Below are 24,202 nucleotides of genomic sequence, written 5' to 3'. Positions count from 1 at the left end.
AACAGTCTCAAATATAGTTTTACTGATTTTTTTTCCTTGTGGTTCCATAACATCCATGTTTAGGAATGTAAAACAGGCATGTTTGCTTGCCTATTTTCTCCTCATTTGATTCAAAACTATTTCAATACTAGTTAAAATGGTTTTTTCTTGGCTCTGAAGGTACTCCATAAGCACTAAACCACAGGAGGAATAAAGCTGGCATAAATTCATGGATAGATCAGGGGAATTATTTACATTCGCCTTTTTTCTCTTTTGCCTTTAGTATTAAAGGCAGCCTAGAGCTCAGGGGTGTCAAAATAATGGCTTTCTTGATGTATATATCTAGTTTCTTAATCAAATCCCATGTAGATAAAGCTTTCACTTTAGATAAAAAAATAAAATTCTGGTCTTTTACCCATAAAAAACTTATTGAAGTGACTTCACTGCATAGCTTTACTTGACATTACAGCACTAAGGTGGATTTAAATAGCTTGGATTAATCAAGGCAGGTTGATACCTCCCAGCTCAATGAAAAGACTCTGATGGGTTGATTTTCTAGGACCAGAGTGGGGAGTTGCAGCTTGGACCGTGTTCCTACTTCAGGGATGGGGTAGTGGCTGGGCTGTCCAAGGCAGCCGTGGGCTGGAAGGCAAACCTTCCTCCAGAGTGCCAAGCCAATATAAATGTTAATGTTTATTGTGATTTTTAAGTAAATAAAAGCCTTGTTCTGCTCCTGAACTGCCTACAGCTCTGTTGTACAGACGAGTACATGGCACTGCTGCCAAGAGCCTTGCTGTGCATCCAGGCCCTATATGGTCCTGCATCATAAACAATGATTTTCCATCATTTTATTGCTCATGATTGAAAAGTTGGCCCAGATCTTCCTGCAGAAGAGACTGTAGAGTCCTGTACCCATTTGCAGTGCTTCCACTGCCATTAGAAAAGTAATTGCTGGTGCTGTGCGCACTGGCGATAAGGCTCAACATGTTATTTTAGGTACTTAGAAAGAGCTATTCCTATTTCTGATGTGGCTGGAGCCTTCTGGTATGAACGTCTAGCAAGTTTGTGGAATATGATAAATGAGATTTTTGTATTTCCATCTCTCCTGACAACGGAAAGAATATTCTATATGCAAACACATTTTTTTAATTATAGGTCTGACAGCTACTTCCATTTCCATCTCCCCCGTCCATAACACGCTCTGGGGAGATTAACCATGTTGCCAGGCGCTGGCTCATAGCTCTCCTTATAGCTGAAATAGCAGCCTGTGCTTCTAGCATTAGGGAGGGTAGCCAGATACCTTGTAGTCTTTCCTTTAGTAAAAATTAGCAGAAGCTTCCAGGAGATAGACAGCAATATACTTGGTACATCCCTCAACATTTTTAACTTCATAGCACATTTCATTAGAAATTCACATCCTCAGTTGATAACATGTCAGTCTGCAAAATTGGTCAGGACTCACATCTCTCCACTCCTGAGATGTCCTAGTAACTTTTTCTCCTCTCATTCAAATGGGATTCTGGTCTTGTGCTCAAAAGTAGAGATATAGGAAAGAAAAAGAATTCCACACTTAATGAGAGGTCAAAGATTCCTGTTGCACTCAGGTGGAGGATCCAAGCCAAAAGGCAGTCCGGTGGGTCAATGTGCCAGGAAAGTGTGTGCAGGAAGCAAAGTGCTGCTGACAGAGGAGCAAACACCTGTGGGGCAGGGATAACCAGCCTCACTGCTGGAAACATCGCAACACTGAGGGGCTCCTGAGCTCCAGCTTCCTCCTCCAGCATCCTCTGGCTCTTGCAGCTGCCACTGCCTTGAATTTGGAAAAGTAGCCTTGGGCACCCCATCAGCAGCAGGGAGCTTGTGAAGTTGGCACATAGGGATGTCAATTTGCCAGTGACTCAGCATCTTGATTTATCCCACTCATGCAATGCTCCTGCGGGAAAAGCTTATTAATCAGGCCTGTGTTTCCAATGCAGCTCCATGATTAGGGTCCCCCATGACTAAAGGTTTAGCAGGATTGGAATTATTGCATGCCTTGGTGGATTTTGGAAAGAGCTGTCAGGATGGGGAGATGTACCAAAGTGACAGCAAGGGGTCTATCACCTTCCAGGATCCTGAGAAGGACAAGGCCACCAGGGTTTGAGCACAGGCTAGGGAGTGCTGTGAAATACACACAGAAGGCTGGAGCACACTGAGCTCAGAGGAGGCGTTCCTCTGTCCAGCCCCCAACCAGAGCACAAACCACTGACCTCCTCCCCAGCTGCCAGCGCATCCTCCCAGCTGTAATTTGGGGCTCACTGATGATGCTGGCTCTGGCACAACTGTGGTTTCTATGGCAACTCCAGAGGCAGATGCAGGGATGCTTCCAGCTGAGGTACCACCAGCCTAGGTATCCCAAGTTGTTCCTCCCAAATCACAGGCAAATAGTCCTGCAGTGCATCAGGACAGACCCTGCAGTCACTGTGCCAGGTAGGCACCAGAGGTAATGGAGCAGAAACATGAAAATATCTTCTGAATGCTCTTTTATGAATAATTCCCAACTTTTCCCATGCTGTGATGCCCCCAGGACATGGCACAGCCTGTCCCAGCAGTGTATTGGATGCTGCTGCACTCTGATGGGATTCAGTCCCCTGTCTTTACAGCAGCTCACCCGAGGCTCAAGTTGGTTGTCTTTTCTGAAAGGTCAGACATCTGTACTTGATATTTACCCAGACTCGTGAGATCTTTCTAATGTACCAATAAAGGAACAAATCCCTGACCTGCTTTCTGCTTTGGGTGTGAGATTCTGTGTGGAGCCAAGAGCAGCAAGGCTCAGGTGAGCCCATAGCACTGGGTAATTCAAGTGTCACCTCCCTTGATCTTGCAATGCACCCCTAAACACCACCCACAGACACCACCAGTATGGAGCTTACATTCCCTTCCTGGTTGCCAGTAAGCAGGATTGCAGTGCTCCTGCCTACAGAAGCTGGACACAGTTGGACTCAGCTCTCTCCCACACCAGCCATGGTTCATCCTTTGAGATGGGGCTGTGGTGCTGGATAGGGCCCACAAGACCTGACATTAGGCATCTCTTATTTTCTGCCTCTCTCACACCCCTGGGTACCTTCAAAAAATTCCCTCCTCTGCTGCTGCCTTCACCCCCCCATAGTCTCTTCACCCACAGGAAGCCAAGCAGGAACAAGGCTGTGCCAAGGCAGGACAGCCACTGCTTAGCTCCCCCTCTCCAAACAAGGACTGGATCTCTACATCACATTGCTCCACTCACCTTGGAGGTGGGGAGAACAAGAGTTACCCCTACTCCACCGTATAGGGTCACTGAATTCTGCATTGGGAGGGGTTTTCCTGACAGGCTGTGGCATGTGTCTGCCTGGAGTAGGATAACCAGAGACGACACGACTCCAGTGGGATAAAATTCCACGTTTCATTTATTTGAGGTGCTACATCACCTCCCAGGCACTGAGCTACAGGGCACCTCTGTGCTACATGAGACATCGACTGGGTCTACGACGACACAGCACTCACTGCTACACACACGGCACAGATACGCCGTGGCACAGATGGGGCCGGACAGGGCAGTGAGGCCAGTGGCAGTCCTGCCACCACTGCTCCCTCCACGCTGCTGGCGATGGCCATCCCACCAGGCAGGAGTTTGCCCTGGGCTTCATTGCCACAGCGCTACAGGAGCTGGGAGTTCCCAAATCCACAGCTGCTCTGGTGCCTGGCATCATGGGACAGAGGCTTCCTGGAGCCAGGCCACCCTGGGTGAACACATGGGTGCTCACACACCCTGTCCCCGTCTTCAGGCACTTGATGCTTGGCCAGGGCTGGTCCCCGGGGTCCTGCTCAGGGCACATCGCGCAGGCACAGAGCCTCGACAGCGCCACTGGGACCCTGGGCCACACCGCCGATGATGAAGAGCAGGCTGGGTGTTGGGCAGCTGGAGCAGGAGCAGCGGCCAGTGGGCATGGGGGGCAGCGGCTCCCACTTTTTCTGCGAGAGGCTGAACCCTTCCACTGAGTCCAGTGGGCAGGACTGGTTCCCTGTGAAAGACAGAACCACATCAGCCTCTGTGTATCTCCCCCACTCCTCACCCCAGGCTCTGCCTTTCCCCCTCCACATCCCTTTGATGCCTCAACAGGAGCCCTGAGCTGCACAGGCTTTGAAATCCCAGAGGCAATTAGTGGGGGCACAAGAGGATTAGCAGAGTCCCCATAGGGATGGCTGCTGGCACTAATGCCACACCTGCTGGCTCTGTCCCCTCAACCACTCCTCACCCTCCCCGCCTCCCCGTGCCAGCACTCTGCAGGGATAAGGCAGCTCCAGCTGCGGCAGGACTCAGGAGCAATGCCACACTGCAGGAATGCAGCCAGCACCATTCCCTATTCCAGCGATCCTGGGGGCCTGGCAGCCCTCGCTGCAGGGCTGGGGGTGCTGTGGCTGGCACCAGGCTCCCCAGGCAGCCCCTCCTGCTGTATGCTCTCGGCTGAGTGACAGCACTAACCTTTCCCCAGCTCTCTCGGGAGATGGATGCAGCACTGCAACCCTGCACAGCGGAGCTGAGCCACCATGGGCTATGTGAGCCCAGAATGCTGCACACGAGCTGGGAAAACCCTGACTGGGGAGTGAAAGGGGCACGGGGCACAGTGGGGCAGCCAGTGGGAGAGGGCAGTAGGGTCTCCCCAGTGCTTATGAGGGCACGGAGAGATGTTGCTGCAGATAGTGTTGCAGTAAACCCCAGCTTTGCACAGCCAACCTCCCTATGGCCATACAGATTACTGATGTGCCCCAAAGAATGGGGATGGGAACATGGCCACACGCCTGCCCCCAGCATTACCAAGGCCACCCACAGCCACCACTCTTCCTCCCAGGCATCCAGCCACGAAGTCGGCTCTCTTCTCTTTCATACGGATGGTGCGGCTTGGCTTTCTCCACACACCTGGGTATGAGAGGGATTGAGCATCGCCTGCTGGGGTTTCCCCTCTATACACCAAGACCAGAACAACCACAGGTTAATCACTCCCTGGGATCAGGGAGCAGAGGATTCACTATGGGTACAAGGGGCTGATGTTCAGAGCCCAGATAATCATGTCCCTCAGGCACAGACACCCCTCACCAACCCACAGAATGATCCCAAACCCACAGAAGATGCTCCCACCTCACCCAGAGACATGGAGCTCACCCTGCGCAGGATCAAACATCTCCACAGTGTTGACAAAATGGGGACGGGAATAGAAGTTGTGGGGCCCTGGCTGCTGCAGCCCACCCAGGCTGAAGACAACCCCATCAGCCATGGCACAGGCGGCGAAGGCGCGGCGGCTGGGCACGCTGGGGTAGCGTGTCCAGCTCTTTGTCTCCAGGTCAAAAGCCTCGAAGGCGGTGACAGGCAGCTTGCCTTGCCGGCCTCCTATGCACAGAGGAGACGTAGCTGCCAGTGCCCCATGCTGGCACTATTGGTGTGCTCAGCACGCAGGATGGGGCTTGCTGGCTGCAGTGCTGGGCACCATGGAGCCACCCTGGGGTGCACCAGGTCATTCTCTGGCCTGGGAACAGAGGAAGAAGAGGGCAGAGGCACAGGGGATGCTCGATTTGCCCCAGCAGCACCTACCCAGGACGAAGATCTTGTTTCCCTGCAGGAAGGCAGAGGCCCCATAACACGGTGTGGGCATGGAGGGTAGGGGCTGCCAGTGGTCTTTTGCTGGCTCATAGACACGGACCAGTGCCTGGGGAGAGGTGTCCGCACCCATTCCCCCCAGTGCGTAGACAACCCCATCTGGAAAAGAGGCAGCAGTGAGGCAGGGGGATCTGTGGGCAGCACCGAAGGGCTGGGAATTCCCCCATGCCCTCCAGGGCAGGCAGCAGCAGTACTGCTGAGACCCACAGCCAGACACTGCTCCAGGGCAGCCAGGGGACAGTGAGTACAGCCAGGCCTCAGCCTGGCAATGCCCTGACTGCCCTGAGACCCTCTCGACCCCCTCTCCATCCCATTCATCATGCACAGACAAGAGCACAGGGCCATCCTCTCTAATTATTCTCGGCAATATCATCTCCCTGGAGACACCATGGCAACACAGCCATACTGCCAAATCCTGCTCCTGCTTCCAGTGTGGCCGGCACCCCTGCCCGCTCCCACCACTGTCCTGCCATCTCCTCTGCCCTGCCCACCACACTGCAGCCTGGTTTGTGCCACAGCATCCCTGTCCAGGGAGCACACATGGGCACCACATACAGGGACCAACCCTGGCTCCTGTCCTGCTGCGTTGTACCAAGACTCCAAGGATGCTAAGCAAACTTTGGGCAAGAGTCACAACGTGTTCCTATCCCTCACCTCTCTGCACAGCTGAGATGCCCATGGAGGGCTGAGCCAATGCCGCCTTCTTCTCCCATTTGCCCTCATCCACGTGGTAGACCTCAACGGAGGCGAGGGGGCTCTGTGCCGCATCCACACCGCCCACCACCAAGATCTGCTTGCCCAGGGCGAGGACGGCAGCGCCAGCCCGCGGCGTGGGCAGTGGTGGGAGCGTGGTCCAGCGCTGGGCTTGGAGGTCGAGCACCTCAGCAGTTCCCAGGGCTCGCCCGCCGCCCCCGCAGCCGCCCAGCACGAAGAGCTGCCCGTCGCGGTGCGCGGCGCTGCAGTACACGCGCCGCGTGGGCATGGCGGGGAAGGTGGCCCACGCGAAGGCGCCCGCGCCCGCCGCCATGGGCCAGCTCAGCCGCCTCGGGGGTCCCCGGGCTCTGGCCCTGCCGTGCCGCCCATCCGGCCCGGCTCGCCACTGCTCCGGCCCACGGCCTCCTGCGGGGAGAGCATCCGAGTCAGAGCCCGGGCACCCATCGCTCCCCCCAGCCCCAGCTAGCCGGCTCCCCTTGGCGGTGCGACAGCTCCTGCTTCGCGGGGCTCCGCACTGCATCCCGGGCTGCCTGCCTACCCCCTCCGGGCTCCCGACTGCGCCCCACGGCTCCCTGTCCGCCCCCTCCGGGCTCCCACTCCCTGGGGCTCTCTGCCCGCACGTACCAGTGCTCTTGCTTCCCGAGGATCCCGCACCCCGGGCTCCCACTACCCGGTGCTGTTGGTACACAGCCCGCACTCATTGGGACCCTTGCGTGCCCGGGGCTCTCTACCCGCATCCCCCGGGTCCGTACCGCGCAGAGGCTTCCCGTTCACAATCCGGACCCCGCCAGGTTCCTGCTCTCGGCGCACCGTCCTCACCCCCGGTGCTGTCCGCACTCCCGCCCGCAAGCCCCGGCGCTCCGGCGCACTGCCCCGCAGCCCGCACCCCCAGGGCTCCCGCCCACAGCTCGCTGGCACCGGCGTCCCCCGGGCTCCCGCTGCAACGCTCGCGCCCCCGGCGCTCCCCGGATGCCCGCCCGCAACCACGGACGGCCGCTCCGCCGTGCCCGGACTGCCCGCTCCGCGCCGCCCCGCCGCTGGGAGAGGGACAGGGGCAGGGACCAGGACCGGGACTGGGACCAGGACCGCGCTCACCTCTCCGCCCGCTCCGCCGCTCTCCCCGCCGCTCCGCGCCTCCGCCCGCCCCGGGCCCGCCCGCTGCCGGTGGGGGCGGCGCCGCGTCCGCCCCGGCCCCCCTGCCGTGCCCCGCTCCCCTCCGCCCGACCCTCCCGGTGCCACCGGCCCGCCGGGCCCCTGCCGCGTTCACCTGGCCGGGAAGGAACCATCGCAGGGAGAGGGGCTAGAGAGACGCTGGCTCTGCCTTCACTGGCTGTATGCTGCCGGCGCCAGAGCCACACAGTGCCGGGCTCAAGGAGTCGGGAACCCACCGTCCTACCCTAGAGAGGAAGTCCTGTCACCACTGCAGGGACAGAACATAAGCTCAGCCCTACTCTGAGCACGACCTTGCTGGGGTCTCTCAGCAGCATCAGGAAAGGTGCACACAGGTCTCAAACCCTCCACCAACACTTTTGTCCCCACTTGGCTGAGCCAGGCAAATGAACACGCTGGGAAAGGCGCTTCCCACCCACCAGCACAGGCAGAGCCAAGGGCAGGCAGGAAACTCACACAGAAATGAGCTAAAAAGGTTTGCTTTAAAAACAGACAGAAGTGACAAGGCATCCACCAAGAACACCACACCACAAATGCCACCTGGGGATGCTGCTGATAACACTGCACTCATCCTGGCACCTGCTCTGCACCAACCATCTCTGCAGGAGCGGGAAGTGAGGTGAGAACACTGCGAGGCTGCCTGCATCACAGTATGGTGGAAGGGACCTGCCTGGTGACTGCAGAGGGATGGTGAGCCCCAGCCCTCACACAGAAGTGGGCACCACAGGCAACGCTGCCAAAGACTGGAAAACCATTTCCTCCAAGAATCCCATCATACAAGCTCCCAGGACGCTCATGTTTGCTCATGGAAGCTCCTGATAGGACCGAACATGCACATTAGAGAGGTAACAGCTTGAAGCAGGAGCCTGCCTGGGACTTTGACTGCATGCAGCAGGAAGCGGGTGGTGTCCCAGTCTGGAGCCACTCAGCCCCATGAGGTGGTATCAGTGTCCATCCCACTGCTGGCTTGGGTTGTCCTTCTCCATGCAGGCCAGGTAGCGGTCGTAGTTCTCCTCGCACCTCCTCACACAGCGCAGGAAATAGTCCTCATCAGCAATGGCCTCCAGCAGATCGGTTTGCACCAGGCAAATGTTGTACAGCGCCGAGGTGGGCACGCTCCTGGGACTGCTGACACCCTGTTCCCAGAACACCTGCAAGGAGAGCAGAGCCTAGCAGCAACGCACATGCCTGTGGCACACTCTGTCCTCCCCTCAGCCAGGAGCCTCCATGCTGGCTGTGTCAGGGACAAGAGGGCAGGGTGGTCCTATCTCCACTGCAACAGCAGAAGGTGAAGTTTCTTGAGATTTCCCCCTCTCCCAGAAAGTGTCTTTGACTCTGAACCAGCATGTCACACATGTGCCTGGTGCTCCCTTAAGGAAACAGGCCACACCATGCAGCTGGAAGAAAATGGCTCTGTGGAGCAGTTGACTCCAGGCAAACCTCTGCCAACAGCTCTTCCTTTAGCTACCACAGGATGGAACAGGGACTTCACCTTCTAATCTTCACCATGGCCTGCTTGGCAATCTGTTTCACTCCTAGTGCTGCTCTGTCACCACCACTGAAATGGGGACAGCCCTGCAGAGCTGGTGATGCAAGAGGAGGGGAGAATGGCATTCCACCTACTGATCCTGGCTGCAGGACAGCAAGGTCCCAGCAGTGACGATGAGCCCTGCTGGGAAGATGCTTGGTTGCTGCCCAGACTCCCACAAGGTCTGCTGTTACCATAACTGGATCCTACCTGTGTGATCCAGCGTGGGAGCAGCGCCAGGGCTGGCTGCACGGCTGCCATGAGATTAGCATAGCAGCCTGACTGACCAGCCACACAGGCTACCAATGCCAAAGGAGGAGCTCCTTGATCAGACAAACAGCCTGATGCTGAAATGCAGCAAGTGGAGCTATGTGAGACACGCTCCAGCTGCTGCAGGTCTGCATGCAGCAGCCATTGCAGAAGCTCCCCTCAACCAGGCATGGCACAGACCAAAGCCTGTTCCTGACAGGTCTGTCCAGGCAGTAACAATTCCTGCCACCAGCTACAAATGTGTAAGTTGAGAAAGCTTGTATGGAAGGGAACATCCAATGAGCATCCCATCCTTTGCCATTCCCAGGCTGCTGCACAAACACTGTAGACAATTCACTGGCTGCTGTGTTTCCCCTCAGCACCGTTTCAGTATGGATGGAAACAGGCAGGGGTTGAGGATCGCCCATGGACCTGTAGCTCTTGTTTGAGCATTGACAGCTGTCCAACGGCCAGGCACGGTTCTGTCTGCATAAACATTGTGTTTCCCAAGTGTGCTCCCCACAAACACTGCCGGTTCATTCAGACAGGTGACAAGGCTGGCAGCCCTGATATCACTGCTGCTGCCTCCAGGCCCGGGGCTGACTCAGAGGGGAGCAGAGGCAGCCAGCACCTGCTGTGCATTGCTGACAGCTGATCCCACCATTCCTGTGCATCGCTGCCACCAACACTGGTGGCACAGGATGCAGTGACAGCAGGGCTATGCCTTGACCCCCGCTTTGCAGCCTCATGCAAAGGGGACAAAACATGTCTGACCTTGCCAGGGACATCCCTAGTGCATGGTGCCAGAGGGGCCCTCAGCCACCTACCTGGGGGTGAACAATGGTGTCTCCATCGTCCAGACGGATGTTGTCATCAATGAAGATGTGGTGAATGTCAGGATCATGGGGGTCTATCCACAGGGGCTTCCCACCCCGGGAAGAGAACTGATTTCTAGCCCACCTGAAACAGTAAGTGGAGAAGGAATAGTCAGACAGGGAGAGGGTAACAGCTCTCGGGTAATGGCAGACTGTACTGCAGGCCGAGGGCACCCTCTAAGCCAAGGAAGCAGAATGTCCTGTCCTTGTGCCCATGCCCTCCTAGGAATGAGACATTTTGCATCAAGATGACAAATCAGGAGCTCTTTGGAGAAAAGCAGGAGGTACACCAGGAGATGGGGACCTCAGGAATGGTGAGTCCCATCAAGCTGCCCACAGGCAAAATGGAGAGTGCCTAAGTGATAGGGACCGCAACAACATAAAGGCTTCAAAACTAGGAGGTATCCCAGAAACAAAGAGAATCACAGGAAAGAAGATAATGCCCAACCCACTTCTTCAATGCCTTCTTCTCACCAGTCAAAGTGGTCTTGGAAGCCTCCAATTCCCTCAAAGGAGCTGAAGTAGTTGTAAAGCTTTCTTCTGTCTTCCCGGGTGGCCAGATGCTCTGCTCCCCGTGTCAGCACCACCTCTCTCTTGCTGCAGCGTATCTGGCCAGGGGTAAGGTCCACAGGGAGCTGCAGGACCACAGAAAATGGGTAAGGAAAAGTTTCTAAAGCAGACAGGTTGTTTCATGCACTGGCAGAGACACCAAGCAGCAGGGTGGAGACTCCTCACCACTACAGTGTGGGAGGATGGTGCTGGGAAGATGAAAAGAGGTGGCATGGAATGCATCCAACCAAAAATCATCCCCTCCCCAAGGATGTGAAGGAATGACCTCCTAGCTGCACATTGCCCCCATTTCAATCTCTGCTACCTGAAAACACTCCAAGGAATAACTAAAGCATCTTCTAAAGCTCATTCCCAGCACTCCTGCCCAGTGTGCTGCCAGTGGGAGAGTGCAGCTGTGATCGGCTCTGGGCCAGGGAGCCCTGCTCTGCTGCAGCAGCCCCTCCTCAGGAGAAGGCATGCTCTGTCCAACACTGGATACCCCAAGAGGCGATCATTCCACACAGGATCTGCACACACATGCTCCCCCACAGCTAACAGCTTCATCCAGAGAACTCGATGCTTTTAAAAGCAGCCTGGCCAAGCAGTCGGAGAGCAGTCTGACGTGGGGGGGAAGGCTCCGTGGGACCATCCGGCTGCCCTTCCCCATCACGATGGACCCTCAGGGGGCCACTCACCGCCACGTCCCGCAGGGCAGGGAACTGGGGGTGCTGCCCGTGCAGAGCGCTGCTGACGGCCTGCAGGGCGCGGGGCAGGTCGGTGCCGAAGGTCCTGAAGATAACAGCGAAGGCTCTGCCATCCCGGTGCAGCGCGTCCAGGAGGCGGAAGAAGGAGGGCAGGATCAGGTGGTAGCGTTTGCCGGGCTCTCCCGGCACCGACAAGGCGTCGTGCGGCGGGCCCGGCCACTCCAGCAGCCGCAGGTGGCGGGCGTGGAGCTCACGGAAGCGCCGGCCCGGGCCGGCCTCGGTGAAGGCGGGGTCCCGGCCGTGGCGGCTGTAGTAGCTGAGGGCGCCGGGGCACGGGGGGCGCAGGGACGGGCGGTCGCTCACCCACTCCCACTCGCCTAGAAGAGAGGAACGTGCTCAGCCCCGCACCCCACACCGGGTCCCCCGCACCCCCGGCCCCGGCGCTCACCGGCAGCCCCGGCGCGGCCCCAGGTGACGGTGCTGAGAAAGGTGTTGAGCGCCGCTGGTGGGCCCTGCCCCGTCACCGTGTCCGCCACCACCACCGTGTTGTTGAGGTCCACGTGCAGAACCAGACGCCGCCGCCGCCCGGCCCCGCCGCTCATCGCCCCGACACCGACCCCGTTACCTGGTGACGGCGCCGCTTCCGCCCGCGCCGCTTCCGCCAGCGGCGCCCCCTGCCGGCCCGGGGACGGCCCTCGCCGCCGTTGCCGTGGTCACGGCGGGGCGGGGGCGGGAGGGGCGGTACCGGGGCGTGACCGAACGCGCTCCGTGACTGCGGCGCGGCCGCTGCCCGCGGAGCGGGACAGGAAGCGGAAGCGGGGCCGCTTCCGGCGCCCCGCGGGCGGCCATGTTGGAGCGGCGGGCGCGGCGCAGCGGCGGGCGCGGGTCTGGCGGCAGCCGGTAGGTTGGGGCCGGCGGGCCCGGGCCCCGCGCCGGCTCCCGGGCGAGGGCGCTGCCGAGCCGCCCGCCGAGGCGGCCTCGGGGCGCTGGAGGCGGAGCCGCGGCGCTGAGGGCCCCGCCCCGGCCCCCGCCCCGGCCCCCGCCCCCCCGGTCCCGGGAGCCGGCGCGGGCCGGGCGCGGGTGCCGCGCCCGCTGTCTGCACCGATCACCCCCGCAGCCCGCACGGAGCGGGGTCCCTGCGGCCGGCGGGCCGAGCCGTGCGGAGGGTGCAGCGGGGGAGAGGGACGGGCGCTCGGGAAGGGGCGCCGCGGGCGGGCCGAACGGAGAGGCTGAGCGAGGACCTGGCGGGCCCGACGAGCCCTGCTTGGCGCTGCGCGCCGGCCGCCAGCTCTGCAGGCTGCCCCAGCCCCGCGTCCCGGCCCTGCCGGCAGCCGCTTCCCCTGCGGTGCACCGGGAGAGCCCTTTCCGTGCTCGGACAGCCGGGCCTCGACCGGCGCTGTGCTTGCACCCTGCCGGGATGCTGTGTCCCCGCAGCCCCCCGGCCCCACAGCAGTGTGCCAGGTGAGGGACACTGCTGTCGGGAGGACAGACTGTCCGGGAGTGCGTCTGCTCGTGGCCGGCTTTCCTCCAACACAGCTGGCGCTGCACCAAACAGGACCAAGCGGCTGGACGTTGGAAAGTCCTGTTCCCATGAAATGTCACAGCCAGAACACCCATTCAGATATCCCAGCTGCTCCTGGGCTTGCTGCAGCCTGAAGATGATCCCTTTTGCAGCCTGTTGAGCACATTGTTACTTGTGCTTCTTCGTTGGTCTCTGCCTCACCACATCAAAATTAATATTACACCCTCTCTGGCTTTCCTGTGCCTGGCGGTGCTTGGTCACTTCGGAGGTGGTGACTCTCACTGCTGGCTGGGGCTCTGTGGGATCACTTCCCTGCCTGCCTCCCCTCCTTCGTGGGAGATCCCCCGCCTGCCTCTGAACAACTGCATTATCCTCCTCCAAATCCCTCTTTGGCCATGACGTCTGCAGAGCACTTGACTGAGATTAGTCTGTCATGTGGAGGTTCTTACTCCCTCACTGACCTGTGCTGTTCCTTCTGTGGCTGCTCTTGGCTTGTGTCTCTTCCCTGCTTGTGCAGCTGGCGGCAGCACGGGCTCTGCTCCTGTGCTGTGCTGAGACCAGAGTTCTGGGGGGAGCATGGGACATGAGTAGTTCCTTGTTCTGGCTGCTCAGGAGTTAGCTTCTCCATCACAGCTTTCTTGCCTGTGCACTGCCCTCTCCAAAACTGTCTCTGACACCTCCTGCATTTCCCTGATCAGGGTTTTTAACTGAATATTCATTATTATTTTGAGAGGTATCAATAAAGCTAAAGATTTTATGCCTTGTTGGTCTAGCATACAGCTGTGGAGCTGTGAGGCCACCAGGATCAGAGTTCTCTTAAGGACTGCCCTTCAAGTCCTGCCCGAATTGCCCTTTAGTGCCTATTTTTTATTGAAAGCAATAATTGATGCTTTTATGCCAGGCAGGCAGCTGCACAGTGCCCTGAGTGTGATCCCAGTGTTGTCCCTCAGGCCTTTGTACACTTGGCCCTGGTGATGTGTGTTTCCTTCATACCGCCCTGCTTGAATTTCCTGCTTCCTCCTCACTTGGCAGCAAGTGTCCTTGGATCAACACCAGTTTGCTGTGACAGCAAGTTGTGGACCGTTGCTCAAACAAGAGAACAGCAAGGAGCAGTGCTGCCTTGCCACAGCATTCAGCATCAGTGAAGCACAACTGGAACAGCCTCCATGCCTGCTGCCAGGTCTCCAGGAGGAAGCTGCAGCTTTGGCAAGAATCAATATTTAAGCAGCATCGGTTAAGAAGCTGAGAAATTGAATGTGGTGCTGGGATGCAGTTTAAGTGCTTAGGCTTTTCTTAGTGTTGAGATAGCTCAGTGGTGCTGGTTGCAGTGTGTACACAGGGAAAGGGTTCAATGAGGGTTCAGTTTTTCCCTGGGAAAATGAGATCTGGTTATCCAAAGCTGGGGTGGGTCAAACTCAGACTGGAAGGAGCTGCAGATATTGCTGAGTTAATCATTGGAGTCCTTCATCTTGGGGTGGATTGGATGGGATTTCTGGAAATCTTTGTTTAGGTTGGAGGATATTTTTGTGAGAGATGTTTTAGTTTTATTTCAGAGATGAGTTACAGGTTTTTCTTGAAGATGCTTCTATGTTGGGTTGAGCCCAGAATTTGATCCAGTGTTTGCAACCAGCCACTCCTGGGCTTAATGGTTTCAGGTCCCATATTAAAAACTCGGATAATTTCAGTTGCTGTAAGCTAACTGTCTTCTTTCTCCTTTTGAGGTGTCAAGGGTTGTTTTTCCAGTAATTTGGACCTTTTTGAAGCACCTGCTTGCCTAATGCCATGAATATTGCAGTGAACAATGAGGAAGAAAAAGCTGTCCATTCCTGGTCAAGAATTTCCTCTGCAGGACAGAAAGTGCTGGAGGAAGCCCTCCGAGTCTTCAACCCGATGTCCAAGGACCTCTCGGACACAGAGACCCAGCTGGTGGCCTTCATCCAAGGCCTGAAGGAGGAGGGCTACCAGCCCACGATTCTGAGGAGTAAGGATGTGTACGGGTACAGCTCGTGCACAGCAGTCACACCGAGTCAGACGGAAGAAAACACACAGCACAGCTGTGCCAGCACCACTGAGCCCACCCGGAGTCCAGCCAGGAACTCGGTGGCAAAAGTGGCCCCTTTGCCCACGAGCATTCCAGTGAGCTCTTTGAAAGTCTCCAGTCAACAAGTCTCCAAAGGGGATTCCACAAATCTCCTCTTGAGCTCCTTGAAGCGGACAGGATCTGGCACATCCAAAGCAGCGACAGTGGGCTTCCCTACAAGCATGTATCCTGATGTGTATCCAGCTATGAGACTATCAGTGGTTCTGGAAGCCCTGGTGCCACTGAAAACTGCAACGTCCTGTTTGGAGTCCAAGTACACGCGGGGACGTCTTGGAATCTCTCCCTCAGACCTTAAATGCCTCAAGACTTCAAGTCCACCAAGGCAGTTTTCTTCAGGCAAGAGCACTAAAGTAGCTGAAGGCAAGGGGTACAAGCGTTCAGTTAAGAAAGCACCTGATTCTGCCACCTGTGCTTTAAAGCTTCTGAAGGGACCAAAGGGTGGAGTGCTGCAGGAGAGCAATGCCTGCAAAGCCTCTGGAGTTCTCAATGGGAGAGTCGCAGGCAGCTCATCCCAGGACTGCGCCACAGCACCACAGCCCAAGACCCTGAAAATCAAAGATAAGGAAGTTCTGGTGCGAAAAACAGAGTGGAAGGACAGCAGCACGTACCAGGAGAGCACTGGGCAGAAGAAGAGAAAAGCTACAGAGGCAAAAGAAGCACCACAGAGGAAAAAAGCAAATACCATTCCTGTCCGAAAGAAAACTCAACAAGCGCAGAGCACTTTGAACCTGCTGAAATTCCGGACCATCAAGGTGGGCAACTCTTCCTCTGATGATGAAGTGAGGAGGAGAGCACAGAAGATTCTTAGGGTCAACCTGTCCCCTGTGATCCAAATTCAGCCCTTGTCCCACTCGCATAGTGTCCCCTGAATTTCTTCACTTTGTCACTTTTTTTTGTAAGTAAATAAATACAAGCCTGGCACCAGAGCACATAGAGGCTTAGACACAGTGACTCTGTGTCTCTGGTGCCAATATGCCCACTAACCTGAAGACAGAGCAGCCCATCTTGTGCTGTTCCTGCCTGTCTGCCACTGCTGTGCAGAACTGGCTGCAGAAATCCAAACCCCTGTTTGGGAGTGTGGGATGGTGACTCTGGCCAGCATTGAGCTGAGCAGGCCGGAGAGCTCAATTCTCACCATGCTCCCCTGAACGTGGCAGGCTGTGTTCTTGTGCAGAGGAGAACACAGGACTTTCTCATGACATTGATGCACTGTGATATTGCTCTTTTTCAAGCTGTACATTTACTGGTTTTATTTTGATCAAATTTTATAACTTTATTATCTGCATATCTATATATCCATATATGTGCATATGGCACAGGAACTGTGGGAAGATGTGCTTCCTCCATCCCTTTGGGATTGGGTTTGAGAGCTTTTGTTCCTCCTTCCCTTCAGCTAGCCTTTTGTTGGAAGGTGCCAGAATTCCTTTGTGGTTCAGTGTTGTGACAGTGTGTCCTGGGCTCCCTTGAGCAGCTCAGAGGCAGCAGCAGTGTAGCCACTTGTCAATGCCAAACAATTTGGAGAATTACCAGCTGGTAGTTTTAATCCTGTTTTTGGTATTACCTCTGCATAACAGTGTGGAAGTGTCACAGGGCTGCAAGTCTATCTGACATCTTTAGGCACCTCCTCCCTTTGTGGGTAGCAGAAGTTTTAAACACATGGTAGGGATTTGCCTCCGAAGAGGATTCTTCCTCAGCACCCAGCATTACTCAGCTCTCCTATACCCCATGTGCAGCTATGGGTCATGAACTGTGACTGTTAGAGCCAAAGGGCTGGAATTGTTTGCATGAACTGTGTAGTGTCCTGCCCTCCATGTAACTGCTTTGCTGTTGCTGGGTGTTCCAGGAGCAGATTCCAGGTGCTGGTAGAGAAGGCTGTTGGTTTTGGCTGGAGTTAAACCACAACAGAGACACACGCTGTGTTTGAATGCATTAGCTACATCCTGACAGTCCCAGAGCTCAGTGGGATACTTGAGCCTGAGTTAAAGCAGAAAAGTAGAAAAATTTGGGAGGACATATACCAGCACTTAAACATAGAGAGTCACTTTCTGTGGTTTGTGGGGATGAAGCAGTAGGAGGGGAGATGGGCATCATGGGGTGGGTGACAGCCTTGCTGTGCCATCAGGGATGTTGTGAGAAGGTGTGTGGCAGGTGTGAGAGCTCTGTGGAAGGCGTGCAGGCTCTGCCATCCCTAGGAGGCACTGCAGAACTGCTGCAGATGGCTGCTGTCACCTCCCTGCACCAGGGGCACACTGTTGGATCGGAACAAGGCTCTTTGCTCTCTGCACTCCACAGGAAGGGATCTGCTAATCCCAGGAGAAACACCTCTCTGGAGCAGTTAGTACTGCTGTTGTTACCTGGAAGGGACAACCTGGTGTCCTGGGGAAAGGAAGAGGAATTGGGTTGAGTATGAGCCTGGCTCTGTATATTGCTGTATGCTCAGATGTCTGCGGCAGTGGTGTAAGCCATTCATTCTTTCACCAGCTCAAAATACCAGTTGTCTGACCTAGTAATTTCTGTGGGCATTGGCTGAAGGGATGAGCTCCCCAGAGAAGTCCCAGATCCTTATATTTAAGCCCCGCCCCCCAAGCACCTGGCTGGATTTCAGTGGTTTATAAATGGGGTCAGTGTCTGATCCCCAGCACAGAAAGGAAGACTGCGGTATGGAGAGAAGAGAGGAGGTTCATGACAGGGTGAGAAGGCAGGGAAGTTGAGTGTTCTGAGGTGCATCTGGGGTCTCCTCTTACCCACACAGAGCAGGGTGGAAGTTCACTTTCACTAAGCAACCTGGTCTACTGTAAAGTGTCCCTGCCCGTGGCAGTTGGTTGTAACAAAATGATCTTTAAGATCCCTTCCAGTCCAAACCCTTCTGTGATTTTACGTTTCAGGGAATGATTGCAAGCCTTGAACCCCACACTTGGGTTCTGAGTTGCTGTCAGAGATCATAACTTGCAGTGTTTGAGACTGACCTGCAAATGCTGCTGCTTGGCTGCCGAGAAGGAGGAAATATTTTTTTCTGCTTCTGTGTTTTAAAATGCCCTGGCAGAGAGTTCCCTGTTCTGACCTGGTGCTGGATGAACAGGGGCTCTCCATCACTGTCAACTGGCCAAAAATTGCTTTGTTCCTTTTGTTCCCACTCCTTCAGACCTTTCTCATTCCCACGCTCTCAAATGCCAGGTCTCGAAGTTCTGCACTGGTGTTTCTCTTTTGGGCTGTTTTCTGAGGAGGGCTCTGAACTCCTGCCTGTGGTATTGCTGTCAGGCTGCTCAGCAGCTTCCCCTGTTCCCAGACCCTTATAAGGGCACTGAGAGCTGTCTTTGGAGTCTCCTTATGCAGCACAGGCGTCCCAGCTGAGCACTTGGCCTCCGCTGAGAAAAACAACGTGCATCAACAAGGCTGAATCCAGGTCGAAGCCGCTTTTCCTCCAGCCTGAGTGGGAGGCTGAGCACCTGAGGCAAACTTACCAGGCCACATCCCTCCTCATCGCTGTGTGTCTTCTCTCAGCTGTACTGCTGCCTGCCTCTTCACTCTTTTCTATCACCTCTTGTCTTTCACAGCGTGGGTCTCTGCCAGTCAAGGACTTGACTTGTATTGTCGCTTAACAGATCCAGCACAGCATCCAGCCTTAGTGCTGCCGTGCATTTTCCAGCACTGAGCTGAGTTCTGTGCGTGCTTGGTGATGACAGTTTGCCTTGTGTCCTTCCCAGGCCACCAGCAAAAGGTGTTCTGCTCCACAGGGAGAGAGGAGCTTTGGAAACACCTCTGTGTCACTGAGACTGCTGCCAGGGAAGTGAGCACTCCATAGCTGTGTGCTCAGGGACTTGCTCATCACCAGTCCCATCTCTGTCAGCTCTCCTGCACATCTCTAACAGACCACAGGGCCCTGGGTGACAGGGCAGTGCTGGACCTCCATTCTTTGCCCTCCTGTTGTCTCTTCTTCCTCTTGCAGGTGCTTTGGCAACTTGGCTGGAAGGGTTGCAGGTTGTTATAGAGGGGCTTTACAGCCTCTGTGTCAATGCCAGCAACTGCTGCCCACCAGCCAGTACTGGCAGAGCAGGTGCCTCAGCCTGGTGTGGGTTGACTCCACCGTGCTTTGACTCCTGCCCAGGTGTGGATGCTCCTGGTGTCCTGGGCATGTAACCCTGATGTGCTTGAGGCTGCAGAGGGGCTCTGTGCGGATGTTGCTCTTTGCTGTTTAGGGAAGATGAAGGGTTTGATCAAACCAGAGCTACCTAAGACCTGATCTAACCAGATGTCTCCTCCACAGGTCCTTTCCATCCTGTGTTATTCTGTGGCAGCTGAGTAACACTTCCAGGGATCTGTGCAACAGTAACTGGCAGGGCCCATAGAAATGCATTGCCCGGAGCGCTGTGGTCTCTGCTGAGCATGTGGTATGCACCTTGTTCAGACCTGTTTCTGTATTAGTCACTTTGAATTCATCCAAGTGCCTAACCTGGCCTATGTTTTTGTGGGCACTGTGACAGCTGAGAGCTTTGGAGACTCTCTTAGGAATGCTTTTAACGCATGGATTTGTGCCACTGTCACTTCTAGAAACGATTCGGCTAGCGGTCAAAGGGCTGTTCTTCCAACTGATTTTTTGGAAATAATTTCTCCTTTTATTCAGCTGCCAAGAAGCAGTTTGTGCTTCCCCTCCACCAGACAAGGTCCTTGAGCTTCCTGCATGCTTCAGATGTCTGTCGGCAAGGTCCATGGGGAGAGTAGTTTGTCCAGCAGGCAGCTGAAGGGGAAGCTGACATCAGAAACCAGTTGAAATCACAATGTTAATTGGTAGAAATGTTCTGAAGCTCATGTCCACTGTGATCAGATTTCACCATCTCCCACTGCTTATGGTTGTAGAAGTTTCTCCTCAGCCTCTTCCCTCTTCCCTGCAAGCCATGTAGCGTGTTGCTGCTGCTGCTTCTAAAATATTTGCATCCCTTATAAGCCAGCTGCTGTAGCAATCCTTGTACAGAATTCCTTAAGCCCTTTTTTTGCAGAATAAGAAGGGATTATTTTGTTACTCCTGCTTGGCAGCCCAGGAGTGGTATTTCAGTGTGTGGAGGAGGTGTGCACCCTGGAGTGCTCACCTCACTGGGCAGCTCCTAGACCAGTTTACTAACAGGGCTGGGGTTAGTGGGCTGAGATTTCCCCCCCCACCACTGCCTGGTGCTGCCTTGCATGGAGTTCAGCCAGTTGCCAGCTAAGAACATGGCAGGGGAATCAGCAGCAGGACAGCACAGATGGGTGATGCTGCACATGTGGCTCTGTGGTCCTGCTCCACAGTCCTGTCTGTGGTTTGCAGCCATAGTCCTCCAGGCCCCCTGGTACACCAGGAGCATTTCTCCACCCCAGCTCCAGCTGTGGCAAGAGGGGCTGGGAGGCTCTGGGTTTTGGAATTGAGCACAGAGTTTGTGCCATTGTAATTGTGACTTGTGCTGTGTTCATGGGCAGAACTTGCCAGCATGTGGAGGGTTCAGCCAGCCCAGCAGTTCTTCTCCTTTGGATTCAAGTTCCCTGCCCTGTCTAGAAGCTGGGCTTTTGGCCATGGCTCAAGGGATCCCTGGTTATGGAGAGCAGATTTGTCTCTCAGCTCCAGCTGGGCAGTGTGACTCGAGCTGGGCAGCTTCCCAGGCAGGAAGGCAAGTTTCAGTAGGAGGATCCTTTTTTTGGCCATGGATGGCAGGGTCAGTGCTGAGCTGTGAAGCACCAGCTGCTCATCCAGGCTGGTTGGTTTGTGTGAAAGTGACAGTTTCTTTTCCAGTGTTCAAAAGGCCACTTGCCTCTTTGCTCCTGTGCTCAGATGGGGATGGCCTTCCAGGAGCTGAGGTGGCCCATGGAGAGGACAGCAGTTTTGGGATATCTGGCACCTTCCTGACAATGCTGCAGCCCTCAGCTTTGCCAGGTGGGTGGGCTGGCACAAGCTGTGGAGAGCACAGCAGGGCAGGATGCTCCTGAGCCCTGACATTCTGGACTCTGCTAGACAGCACCATGATAGGGTTTCCCTCTCCTTGCAGCCTGTTCTGCCTAGAGCTGGCTGCTGTTAGGAAGGTGCCAGGTGCCTCAGAGGATTCTTGTCCCAGAAGACATGACAGGCTAGCCTTTGTCACCAGGTCATCTCTGAGTGTGGAATGAAGCTTGTCTGTAGGTGTGACACTGCTGGAACTTGGAGGTTGGCCAGCAGCTGCCTCCAAAGCCATGGTGCTGAGGCCAGACCCCTCCCTTTGCTTAGGAACACTAAGGAAGGCTGGTGAAAAAGCGAGAAGCTGGGAGTAGGGAAAGCTAAAGATGCCAGCAGCACCTGGACAGCCAGCAGCCTGCTGCTTCTGTGTCTGCTGCAGGAGATGTGCAAACAAAGGAGCCAAGGCTGTGGCTTTCCACTGTCACTGTCTTCCCTCCATCCCTGCCTGGCCACAGAACTTCCCCTACCCTGCCTGGCAGCAGTACACAGACACTGGTGCTGCAGGTGAATGTGAGTCCTTTTGGAGCAGGCACCCCCCCAGCCCTTCATTTCCATCCTTCATCTGTCTCACAGTCTGGCACTGCTCATGTGGCCTCCGAAATAGCTTCCCCAGAGAGTCCCTTAAAGGCCTTATTATCGTCTGTGACTCTCCTTATTGTCTTAATTAGCCTTTTCTGTTCTGTGTTCCTGTGGCTACAGGCAGCCCCTGTGAGTGTCTGGTGACTCCCACAGACACAGGCACATGGTGCTGTTCTAAAAGAGAAGGTGCTGCAAAGCTACCCTCAGAAATACCTCCCCTCCTGCCCCTGCTCCACCCCACTGCCCAGGCTTGGGTTGGGAGTGTCAGTGTTTGTTCATGGCAGGGAAGGCACCGTAAGATGCCCTCCCTCCTCCCAGGCCCTGGTGCAGTACTCCTGAGGAGTAGCATTTCCTGAGCAGAGGCACGGCAGCTGCTCTGAGTGACACAGGGGCTCTGGGTGGGCACTGCCCGGCCACTTGTGCCACTCTCTGCCAGCCAGCATCTCCATGAGAGCCATCCCCACGCCACAGCGCGACCGACCAGCTCCGGCTGAGACCAGCGCCACGGGCTCCGCTGTGGCATTCCTGGTGTTTGGGCATCCCAAGCAACAGCTGGGGAGCAGCAACTGCAACCCGCAGGAGGGCGAGTAACAAACTTTGTATCATGATTTTACAAATGACCATCTTGTTCTTGAGTGAACTTTTTACCGTTTCATTTGTTTGTGTAGAATGTTTCTGAAGTTCTAATAATATTTAATGTTAATATGAAGCTGGGCTGTTCCACACTCAATGTTGTATATTTTGGAATGGCATTGCTTAGTGAAAAGACAGCATTAGTATTATTCCGCTCTTTGGAAGGGAATGGGACAAAAAAAGACTGTCTTTTTTCTTAAATGAAGTGAACTTTTTGTTATGAAGTTTTAGCAGGTGTCCAGCCCTTCAGTAAAATGGTGCTCAGAACCACCCAATGTGTCTGTGTTTTCTTTGGGCTATGACAGACTGCTTCTCCCTGGGCTCCTGCTCCCAGCCCCGTGTCAGCTCCATGGAATGGTGTCTCCCGTGTGCCCAGCTGCTGTATGGTGCATGGGGCACACTCAGCTGCAGATCAGACCCCCAGCTCTTCTCCCCTGTTCTCCAGGGAAGTTTGGCATTACTCAAACTCCATTAAGGAGTGCCTGGTTTGGTGTGGGAAATACCCCAGATATACGTCACTGGTGCCGAACTGGGATAAATCTGCGTTCCTGGTTATTTCCTAGAAACCTGCAGGATGGCACTGTGCTGGCAGGTGCTCTGCCAGCCTCAGCCTGCCTGCCCACCCTCTGGCTTCTCTCTGAATCAACCCACTCTGCCGCGGGGACCCTCTGCCCAGCTAATTCAACAGAAGCACCATTGTTCCACGGTTTGCGATCTGGATCCGGTTTGTGCTGCAGGGCCGTCAGTGCACTGACCCAGCACTAATGTTGGTGGGACCATGGCCCCGGGCAGACAGCAGCTCTGCTGCCGTGCTGGAGCTCATTCCTCGGGAAGGGAAGTGGTTAAGTAATTCTCTGCTCATTAAGGATGTTCGGGAAAGTGTTGGCTGCCTGCTGCGTGCACGGAAGTCGGTCCAAGCAGGGCTGGCCAGGCATGAGAGGCTACCCCCGGAGCTCAGGGGCTCTGCCGAGGATGGGGGGGCAGGGGGGGAAGGCCTCTGCTGCTGCAAGAGTGCCCTGATCGCTGCTGAAAGGTGCTGGGGAGGCGAGGCTGTGGGCACCCGAGGAAGCAGGGGATGCTCGGCAGTGCTGAGACGCTGGTGATGGAGGGCAGAGCTGCTGGCAGACCTCGGGCAGGCCATCTCCCCGGGCAGACTCGGGCCACCCCCACGCGTTCAGCTCTGGGGCAGAGGAAGGGATTGCAGCTTGGCATGGGAAATCAGAGCAGCCTTCAGGGAGGTGCCTGGATGCGGGGTGGGATACCTCTCTTGTCCTTCACATCCCACTGAGAATCCCTCCCTCCCACTTTTACTTCACTTTGCAAGGCCAGGGATCCTGTTACAGTTAACTTTATTGGGCTTTTTGGTTCTCCTCAGAGCAGATAAGGTTTGCTTGGCAAGATCCCTTGACATAGACAGGCTGGCCAGTGCTAATGGCTCTTTGTCTGCTCATCTCCTGCCAGCTCTCCCAGCTCAGAAGGTCGTAGTGGTATCTGACCACCAGCCTGCACTGCTGGACCCTTTCCGGACACAGCCTGGCCTTTCCAAGTGCCTTGCATGGCTATGGGCAGCTGATAGTGCACTGTGCACAGCATCTCTTGTCCTGCTGAGGTGCCTGGCTGTCTCAGGGTGTCCCCAGGGACGTGGGTTTTGGCATCCCTGTGGCCCAGAGCTGTTTCTTTGTCTGCCCATGACCTTGCTTGGCGGCGGGTGGCCAGAGCGTGGCCTTGGCATGGAGAGCACACGGCTGCTCTTTCTTCCTTTGCCCTCGGCCTTGGCTAATAAAAGGCACTATCTCTGCGTGACACCGAGGTCTCTGTGGAGCCCAGCCCTGGTGCACAGCCGTGCTCCTTGCAGGGCTCCAGGGCTGTGGGCTCAGCACCCAGCCCAGCCAGTCCAGAGGATCCTAGACAGCACCGACCAGCACAGGGTGAGTGGGGCATGGTGTTGTCCACAGTGCCAGCACTGGGTGTGAAC

General features: G+C 55.8%; 3 protein-coding genes across 8 annotated transcripts; 1 reads left to right on the top strand and 2 right to left on the bottom strand.

Moving 5' to 3' along the window:
- Window positions 1-3,378: 3,378 nt before the first annotated feature.
- KLHDC8B (kelch domain containing 8B) lies at window positions 3,379-7,791 on the bottom strand. 5 transcript variants are annotated; one of them, XM_085590411.1, is made up of 6 exons: window positions 7,629-7,791; window positions 6,302-6,766; window positions 5,582-5,746; window positions 5,156-5,380; window positions 4,811-4,912; window positions 3,379-4,016 (listed from the first exon to the last, which is right to left on the bottom strand). In XM_085590411.1, exons 1-6 carry the CDS (start codon window positions 7,645-7,647, stop codon window positions 3,820-3,822), a joined length of 1,173 nt encoding a protein of 390 aa, XP_085446537.1. In that variant the 5' UTR covers window positions 7,648-7,791; the 3' UTR covers window positions 3,379-3,819. The 5 variants fall into 5 exon arrangements, with proteins under 5 accessions (XP_085446537.1, XP_021389807.1, XP_085446538.1 ...); XM_021534132.3 differs by lacking the exon at window positions 7,629-7,791 and adding an exon at window positions 7,457-7,544; XM_085590412.1 differs by lacking the exon at window positions 7,629-7,791 and adding an exon at window positions 7,114-7,213.
- A 203-nt stretch (window positions 7,792-7,994) lies between these two features.
- On the bottom strand, window positions 7,995-12,087 carry LOC110470679 (uncharacterized). The gene is made up of 5 exons (XM_021530520.4): window positions 11,885-12,087; window positions 11,428-11,813; window positions 10,658-10,818; window positions 10,136-10,268; window positions 7,995-8,682 (listed from the first exon to the last, which is right to left on the bottom strand). The coding sequence occupies exons 1-5, from the start codon at window positions 12,036-12,038 to the stop codon at window positions 8,476-8,478; spliced, it is 1,041 nt and encodes a 346-aa protein (XP_021386195.2). The 5' UTR covers window positions 12,039-12,087; the 3' UTR covers window positions 7,995-8,475.
- A 112-nt stretch (window positions 12,088-12,199) lies between these two features.
- On the top strand, window positions 12,200-18,233 carry CCDC71 (coiled-coil domain containing 71). Of its 2 annotated transcripts, none has more exons than XM_021531287.3 (2): window positions 12,200-12,336; window positions 14,680-18,233. In XM_021531287.3, the coding sequence occupies exon 2, from the start codon at window positions 14,741-14,743 to the stop codon at window positions 15,926-15,928; it is 1,188 nt and encodes a 395-aa protein (XP_021386962.3). In that variant the 5' UTR covers window positions 12,200-12,336; window positions 14,680-14,740; the 3' UTR covers window positions 15,929-18,233. The 2 variants fall into 2 exon arrangements, with proteins under 2 accessions (XP_021386962.3, XP_021386970.3); XM_021531295.4 differs by lacking the exon at window positions 12,200-12,336 and adding an exon at window positions 12,759-12,897 and having other exon boundaries at window positions 14,680-16,065.
- Window positions 18,234-24,202: the final 5,969 nt, after the last annotated feature.

Source organism: Lonchura striata, chromosome 12 (assembly GCF_050655825.1).
Source record: "Lonchura striata isolate lonStrDom1 chromosome 12, ASM5065582v1, whole genome shotgun sequence".
NCBI lineage: Eukaryota > Metazoa > Chordata > Aves > Passeriformes > Estrildidae > Lonchura > Lonchura striata.
The sequence above is the reverse complement of the archived record's forward strand: the minus strand, read 5'-3'. Positions and strand labels throughout refer to the sequence as shown.